Raw genomic sequence first — 9,172 nt, 5'->3', positions numbered from 1 at the left:
CACTGGCACTCACAACACGACACCAAGAATGGCACGATAAAGAAAATGTTTTTCTGAAACCTACATCACACCAGACCGCATCTCACGATTTCAAAGTTCTCCTTTATGCCACAAATTACTATTTAATTTATTTAATCAGAACCACTATATAGAGAGAATTTGAGAACGATGGGATGCAGGCTGTCACAAACATCATTAATTTTGTTTCAACTTCCATTTTAAAAAGGTTAGATCAAAAAAGTTAGTACGGATTGTATGAAACGCACAATAATCAGCGATAACAGAATCTTGGAATCGCGCGTCTTCGCTTGGCTTCGCACGTAGTGTAAACAAGTCACACATTGATCCATACAGTCAATGACGACTCCTTTCTTTGCCATTTAAGCTTATAATCGCGCGATACCGAGCAGCTATTGCAAATTGGCCCTAACCCAACCAATTTAAACTAACTCAACTCGGCTAGCCTAACCCTTGAGCACCTCCCAGTAACACTAAAGAACTCTGTTTCAAATTAAGTACTATTTTCATTGAGAAAGCAATTCGTATGAAAATTAAGAATAGTTCAATGTATCTGCTTCTGAAAAAATACAATTTTATACTTCCTTCTAAAGAATTCTGATATAGAATGGACACTGCGTTTGATGTTGTTCCTGGCAATTTTATTTCATAACTTCATTCCTCTTGAAATCATAGGTTTCGATATTGTGATAATCATACTTGTTAACCTTGTAAATTATTAATAATAATTTCAAGGATCTGATGAAGATAATGCATTCCTCAAAAGCACAACGAAAAACTGAGTTTCTTTTCAATAGGCCTTATCCCTGATTTTTAATATAAAATAAGAATATATGGAACAAAAACTATGGAACGGTTGAATACATTTGATTTTTTTTTTACTAATTTTAAATAAAGCAAGTTAATCGATTGTGGTAATTTCATCATTTTACCGATCATCTTTGTCTATCCTTCATTTCACCATCTTCAGTGTGGATCGGCAGGCCAAGATGATCGGTGAAGATGAAATTACAGGTTCATTACACCGCAGATCGAGTTAACGACATTCTCTGTGTTGAATGGTTTAAGAATGGATGAACGTTAAACTACTCAACACTGATACTCGGACCAATTCCGATCACTTCACCTTGTATATAAATTCACTAATTTCGTGTTCCGCTTGACCAATTAATACATTACAATTAATTAAGGTGTTTAGTTGAGAAGAAAACATCTTGTATATAAATAAAATTTCGCCACATTACCAAGGAAATAATAAGTCAAGACATAACAATAAGTCAAATGAGCAAAAAAAAGTATGTTTCAAAATTGGAAACTTTTTATCACTATTATTCATTACGGGCGTTTTTTTGTTTACTGATAGTTTATTCAAAGGATTCAGACAAACGTGCTAATATGGTGTTAGTCGAAACCAATCCCCCCGTACTAATTTTCTAGACAATGGATCTTTATCTTTACACTGTCACAAGGGTTTTAGTTTAGCAAATGTTGATACGCACATGTAACTTATCTTTTCGGTACACAATAAGTCCATTTACCGAGCAGATGTTTCATCCTGTTTTAGCGTTGGCCTTTACGAACACAAAACAGTATTTAAAAGCCAAAAAGTTGGTTTTTGAATATTTTTGACAGGAAAAAATGAAACTACGAAAGTGTTCACAGATAAATAAATGCAAGAAGATACCTAACTCGTGAATAAACTGAGGCGGAGGTTCGCGGGTTCAGCCTGAATAGAATTTCGCCTTGTCTAATTCGTTACAGAAAAGATAATGAATTCTTGTATTATGCAATTATTTTAATTTCCATTGAGAAAAAGTCAAATTGAAGGAAACGTTGCGACATGGCCGAAAGTGACGCGCCTGCACGATTTCTTTCCTAACAGTTTGTCAACACTTTAGACCTTGGAATCGGGACATAAGAGGGAGTCTTCTTCCGATTTGAAGACCAGAGGACGCGACGTTTGTCGCATCGGTCTTATGTGGGCCAGTAGAACGGGCAAACTGTGACTATGGTGCAACGAAGTTGCGTCCGGTGTTCGGTCACTGCATAGGTAATAAGAAACGGTAACAACACCCTTCTCTTCGAAACATAATTTAATTAACAAGCACGAAACGCAACATCCACTTGTGATCTTTTATTCACTTCCTCGTTTACTAAAAAGGAAGAAAAGTTGGGCATGGGAAAAAGTTGTTTACTATTACTCTTAAAATGATCCAAGTAGATGGATTCCAAGTCCTGTGCGAATACATCAACTGACCTTGTGTTTTTATCTTCCCCAGTTTATAATGGTTTAACAACACCCCAATCATTTGACGAAAATAGCACAGATTGAAAATAATTGTTCAACACCGTCATAGATTTCCCCCCCAGAACTTGCCATCCGGACTTATCCTCTCTTTTACATTTCCATGCAAAATGATGGTTCAATCACGTGCAATAGTATAGGAAGCAATTGAAATCATCACTAACGACTTCTTTAATTTCACAGAAACATCTTTGCCCGATAGGCTTGTTTGTGTAATGCAAATCTAGAAGAAACATCGGAGCCTTAGCAATACTGTAAAATAACGATTGGAGTACAATGAGAGAGAACTTTCGCACTTTTTAATTGTAATTTTCATTTGCTTTTTTGCCTTCATTGATTAGTTTAGATCGAAAGAAGAACAGACTGATTTAAAAATAAAACCAACCCAACAACTTTCAAATGTTACATAAAAGTACTTTTCATCCTTGAGTATCATATTCTTGCAAGTAGAAATTGGTTCTCGGTCTCTGGTATTTTTATTCTATCAAATGAAACCATCTAATTACCATGGAATATACCAAATTATCATAGTATGAAAAACAAATTTTAGTTTGTAAAATAGTCTTTTAATAATAATTTATTTAACAACTAGAGAGAGAAAAGAGAGAGTGCGTCACTGAGGTCAAAAGCAAGAAGTTATAGACTGTTTGATACAGCATGTGAGTTGATTAGGAAAAATAAAAAAAAAGCCTTAAGAACGAGAGAATGAGAAAAGACATAAAGCGCGAGTATAAGACGAATAGATAGATAGATAGATAGATAGATAGATAGAGAGAGAGAGAGAGAGAGAGAGAGAGAGAGAGAGAGAGAGAGAGAGCGAATGTAAGAGAAAGGCCATGTTTCAGGTATCTCAATTTTTATATTTGTATATATGTAAGACAGAACCAGAGAAAGGAGAAAATAAAACATATAGGCAAATGGAACAATAGATAGGTAGATAGGCAGAGAAAGGGCGAGAAATTGATCTATAAAGCGCTTTATTTAATCTCTCAAGTTTAGGTCAAGTTGGACTTTTCTTACTACCAACGAGAGGCAATGGGTGAGGGAGAGAGAAGAGGGGTGCGAGAGAAATAGAGAATGAGAGGAGAGGGATCAAGGGTGAAAACAGACACAGGGAGCAAGAAAAACAGACGAACAGACCGAGAAAAATACTGCCAAAAACGAAGAGAGTGAGAGTGAGCAAGAGATCGAAAGCCAGACAAAGACGGACGAACAAACCGAAAGAAAAAGAGAAATCGATGTATATAGATAGATAGATAGATAGATAGCTATAGATAGAGATAGAGATAGAGATAGATAGAGAATGAGAGAGAGAGAGAGAGAGAGAGAGAGAGAGAGAGAGAGAGAAAAGAGCCAGACAAAGAAACAAATAGTAAAAATGAGTTAACGATAGAAATATTAAGAATGACTTAAAGGTGAAAATGAAAAGTGGAAGAAGAATTATAATAGAAAGAGTGAGAATGAGAGATATGAATTGTTGATAGAACTAATCCTTATAAAATAGAATAGAAATACCAAATAAAAGACAATACAATGATGAATAGAGGCAGTAACAGAGACATACAGAGAGAGCAGAGGGAGAGAAATAGAGAAGGATGGGTTTTGACAGAACTAACCCAGTTATATAGAGAAAGTAAAGAGGATTATGCGAGATCAAAAATAAGATATAGTGCGATAGATAAGAGAGTTACCGAGTGTTAAAACACGTTGAGGGATAAGGATGCACACATATGCAGAGACGTTAGTTATAGGCAAAGTTACTCCGATAATATTACCGATGGTAAATAAGAAGGAAATATATGAAAAATATAGTGATGGAGAAGCCGAGGGAGAAAGTGTATGTGTTCCAGAAATGAAAAGAACAAAACCATTAGGTAGCGGGAAGTAGAGAGTGCCGAGATATTGTAGTTACCGCCTGCGAGAAGTTCAATGATAAGAATAGAATAAGGAAATAGGCCTATGGAGAAAGGAGACCGAATCCAAGAGGACAAACGGTTCCCAGATTACACAGATCCTTTAATCTGTTTGAAATTATAATTAACCGTTTCAAAAAATATAGGCAACGATTTGAATTTGCGCCTTAAGTGCTAACAACATTCGTAGGCTTTTATTTAGTTGACACCAGACGGATGTTGAATTGAAACATTGTTTACGACATCAGGCGGTAAATTTAAATATGGTCGATAAAACTAGAAACAAAAAATTAAACGATCGTTAGAAATAAAAATATTTACAATAAATACTTAAACTGTCCTGGTCTGACCAGTATCGCAGTGTAACGATTTTATAGCTGTAAAAAGGGCAAAGACCCCCAGACTATTCAATGGAACCCCCAACCTCCTGACTCTCACCTGATAATTGAAAAATGCAATTGATCATTTGTTAATTTATCTAATTCTGACCTGGTTTCTTTTCAAATCGTTTTTCATTTACTAATTGACGAATTTACCTACCGGAAATAGATAATATAAGTACTGTCTTAATTTAAAAAAGGAGATTAAAATAAGTATAAAATTTTTCTGTAAGCTCTATGCATCATCTTATTCAAAATTACAAGCAGTCTTCAGTGAGGTTAATTGGAACAGAATAATTAGCATTGTTTTCTCCTGTAAAATTTTTCCCTTTGTTTCTTAAATCTGTGTGACTTGTAAAGGTGTCAGTCCAATACAATTCATCACCATTTTAATGAATAATTGTTATACATCTTTCAGTAGGAATCATTCGATTCAGTATTGTTAGCACAATAGCACCAATTTCAAAATAATCTGTAGTTAGTTGCATTTGTAACAAGTTCAACTATTTTGACTGTTATTATTTGTATCTTAAATGTTAGAAGGTATCAAACATTGACCTTTGTCTTCTACTTTCTCTTCTTGTGTTCTCCCTTGAAGCATTCTTACCTGCCCTCTTCACTTTATTTTTCAACGTGCTTTCAAAACTAGCATACAAATAGTTGTATTTTGTTTTGTTCAAAATTGTGTTTGTTTTTTCAATACAATTGCACAAAAATAATTGTATCGATACATGTTTTTTTTTGACAATGGGGTCAGTAAAATTTGTTTTTTATTTTTGTAGAAAATAGCATTTTATTTGGCATACACAACAAAGGTTAAAACAAAACGGTTTTATCACTTACAACAGGGCTATAAATAAAATTTCTTTTCAAATATTTTTTCTTTCTCAAACAAAATGACTTTCTAATTATAACTCCAGCCACCTTTTAAAGATAAAAAGAAACCTTCTCTACATATCTCACTGAGAATAACATACATCCTTTTTCTCTCTAAAAAATTTTTTGTATTAAAATTTGTATACAATTATATAGAAATTCTTAGCTACACAGTCGATTGGCCAATCAATCTGCCCAGCAGATGATCAGCGGCACTACACAAATGTGCATCTATTTTACAAGTATCAATTTTGTATCTCACATATATTTTTTTTAAAGTATTATTAACTGGATGAACAATTTAAGGTGGCAAAACAAATGTATGAACAATATTTTCAGATTGAATAAAGTGTTAACACCAGTTTACCTATGCCTGTTTGCCTTATTTTTTTCTTTTAAATATTATAATTTAAGCAATAAAATAATAAAAAATAGAATTATGAGACAAGTTCTGTGTACATTTTGTTTTGACTAGGTCGCTGTAACATAGGAATAATACAAATGATAAACTAACTGGCAAAAAGTAATATTGTAAAATATAAATATAATGAGAGTTCCTTTAAGAGTCTGCGCGAGAGTATAAACTCAAAATGTGTCACATTTATAATAACCACGCAATGGCGTAGAACTATTTAAATGACCTCTATAAAAAGGAAAGACATTTTGCTTTAAACTCCACAGTGTAATTATGCAGATTAAACATATCACAACAAAAATCACTCTCACAAGCTTACATTATACATCCTCAGACAAAAGTCAGGGCACTGGGAGGGAATAGGTCGTATATAAACGATCCATACTCGATCAGAGATTCGCTCCTATATCGCTCTGGTAGCGCTTCGTTAGATATGCAGCAGCAGCAGTCATCTGCCTAAGTGACCGCTGCAGTCCATAAAGGTGTCTTCGGAAACTCGTTTCAACAGACCTCGTGTAGTCTGGCTTGCTTTCCGATTCTCCTTCGATACCAGAGTCATTTTCATTGCTCATTTCACTGTCTGTATCACTGAGTGTCGCAGATTGAGTGGAAGCCACAGAAGCAGTAGACGGCCTCCTTGTATGGCCTTTTGTCAAGGAAGTTGCCACGGTTGTGATGGGTTCCTCTTCATCCACTTCTCCGCTGTTAGCTCCCCATAGCAGTTCATTTTTCACACAATTCACCATCATATACAGCCTGTAGAGGTCAGTGGACATACCCTTGGGCTTCAACTCTACTGTGTCACTCGCATCACCGACTTCAAGATCCATAAGCCGTGATGGGACAAGGATAGTCTCATCCATATCCTGCACAGCCTGCACGAATCTTTCCATAGCCTTCATGATGCTGTGACTAGAGAATTCAGCCTCCTTGTGCGGGACCACTCTCCTCATGCAATGCCTAAAACATAGAAAAGAAATTTACTTAATTTTTTTTTTAAAGACATTTTTATGAGTTGAACTAGACCTATAATTGGTCAGAAAATTGGCCCATTTCTTATCAAGTCATTTTTAATTTTTAGTTCAACACATTAGTAAACCATGAATTTCCCACCACGTTGTAGATAAGTTTATAAAAAAGTATCAAGTTTCTAGAATGGATCTAAACAAATCAAAAGACTAAAAGCAAAAAAATTTTGTTGTAAGAATCATGTGTTTTTCTCTCAAAAGTTCGCCTAGTTTGGACAAAAAATTCGCAGTGGCGTCAGCAAGTACAACCGAAGAAAGTCTGAACGTTTTCTTTTCTAAAATAAAGATTCTTTTAGGTTTTTTTGTTGCTGTTTTTCCCCCTTTTAAATAGCAGACTACATAAGGACAGTAATAATAATGAAAAAAAAAAAATTAAAAAAACACTGTGAAGGCCGCTTGTAGGTCAACATCTGGCCACAGTTTGATTGCCATCAGGGATCCCATTCTTTTTCTCGCATTTTACTTTTTCTGTATAAAAAATACTCGCAGATTAATTTAAATTGGAGGAAACTATCGATTCGTTCATGCGGTGGGCAAATTTTTAAGTGAATTAATCTGAGATAAATATATTTAAAGAAATTAAGATTACTTTTTTTATGAGTGTGTTTTACGAGGAGGTAATAAACCCTAGGGGGTGCCGGTGTTTTTAAAAAAAAGCCCAACTGCAAGTATGGGTTCGAAAGCAAGGCTGCTGGATTCGAACCCGGGACCTTTAACTTATAGTGATGAACGCCGTGTCAACGCCAAACCGACGTCCCTTAATCCTACTTTATACTTTTAGATTTAGTAAATGTGGCGAAACCGTAGAGATGAACAAATCTTGTTTGGTACCTTTTCGGCCCTTTTGGCAAGCGCTTGCCGGCTCATTCCTTAGCGAAGTAAAAACAATTTTAAAAAAACAATTTTGATACCCCGAATCCATGGGAAACCGGTTCAAAGTCAAAAAAATAAACAACCTCGATTTATAAATCCCAGTTTATTATATTTTTGTTTAATACATTATCAAAAAAGGACCGATTCAGGGCGTAGCCCTTCGAAGGGTGAAGGTTAAACGATCATGTAAATCTGAAGCCGGCAAAAAGCATTAAACATTTAAAACAGAAGGGAAAAAAGTTCGAAATTTGATAGGAATTCTTCATGAATAACTCGTTCATTTCAAATGGAGGTCATTTCAATATTTTTTCTTTCAAATTATCTTCTTATTCTGTCAGAATTCTTTAAGCTTTTGAATTTTTTAAAATATATATTTTTTCGAGTATTTTAAAATAGGGATATATTTTGTTTTTATGCTCTGGGGTATAGCTTTAAGGTTATGTGTTAGGGTTTGAATTCTTTTTTTTATTGTTTTTTCTGATTATGTGAAATTTATTTTTTATTAAAGTATTGTATCCTTTTCCTGTTTTAGTGTTGAAAAACGCTTCTGAATTGCATAATGCAGAGTGTGGCAAGCGAGAGAGCCGAGAAACCAACCTGTTCCAAAAGGAACGTCCGGTCAATAATCCCTGGCTTTTAAAACAACCCAGAACCCGTGTAAACTTAGAAATTAAAAGAAACACAAAGAAAACATGACTTTATCATTTAAAAAAAAGTATTTAAAAAACCTGTAAAAATTTTTTTTTAAAAAACCACGCCCAAGAGAAAGTGTAAGAGAAAAAAATTTACCTGTTCGAGTCCATAGTCAATTGATCACAGAATACGTCGTTTGTTCTGAATTCGTGAGTCAACATTCCCAAATGAAAGAAAGGGCGTGCTTTACTCCGATTTTGATTAAAAACTGAGTATAAAACGAACTCAAATAGAACTCAAAAATGGGGGTCTAAGTAAAAAACTGAAACGCTCCCGGACACAGACTGAAGCGGAGGGATCAGCTGGGTAGGTATAACTAAGCAGGCCCCCACCAGCGCAGCCGCTCGCCCCTCTACAACGCCGACTCCGATCACGCTTTTCCAGTGGTGGCGTGGTTTTTTTCTTTTTGTCTTTTTTCTTAGTTTTTTTGTCCAAATATGAGATAAACAGTGGTTATTTGTCAAGTTCGTACTGTTTCCCACTTTTTTTTTAATATTAATCCCGCCGATAAAAATGTCTGGGAGGTTTCTTTGGATGTGGCCGTCTGGAAAATTTCCACGACATTCCAAACTTAGAATCCATCCAATAACATAAATTTATTAAGATTAGACTCAAAATTGCATTTTTATTTCTTATGCCATGCCCGGACACTTCTGAGATGGAAGAATTGC

General features: G+C 34.9%; 1 protein-coding gene across 2 annotated transcripts; it reads right to left on the bottom strand.

Annotated features, from left to right (window-relative positions):
• Window positions 1-5,767: 5,767 nt before the first annotated feature.
• On the bottom strand, window positions 5,768-8,947 carry LOC106660858 (mid1-interacting protein 1-B). 2 transcript variants are annotated; one of them, XM_014383855.2, is made up of 2 exons: window positions 8,598-8,947; window positions 5,768-6,867 (listed from the first exon to the last, which is right to left on the bottom strand). In XM_014383855.2, the coding sequence occupies exons 1-2, from the start codon at window positions 8,660-8,662 to the stop codon at window positions 6,297-6,299; spliced, it is 636 nt and encodes a 211-aa protein (XP_014239341.1). In that variant the 5' UTR covers window positions 8,663-8,947; the 3' UTR covers window positions 5,768-6,296. The 2 variants fall into 2 exon arrangements, with proteins under 2 accessions (XP_014239341.1, XP_014239342.1); XM_014383856.2 differs by lacking the exon at window positions 8,598-8,947 and adding an exon at window positions 6,934-7,307.
• Between the last annotated feature and the right edge of the window lie 225 nt (window positions 8,948-9,172).

Source organism: Cimex lectularius, unplaced genomic scaffold (assembly GCF_000648675.2).
Source record: "Cimex lectularius strain Harlan isolate CLEC.00 unplaced genomic scaffold, Clec_2.1 scaffold122, whole genome shotgun sequence".
Classification (NCBI taxonomy): domain Eukaryota; kingdom Metazoa; phylum Arthropoda; class Insecta; order Hemiptera; family Cimicidae; genus Cimex; species Cimex lectularius.
The sequence above is the reverse complement of the archived record's forward strand: the minus strand, read 5'-3'. Positions and strand labels throughout refer to the sequence as shown.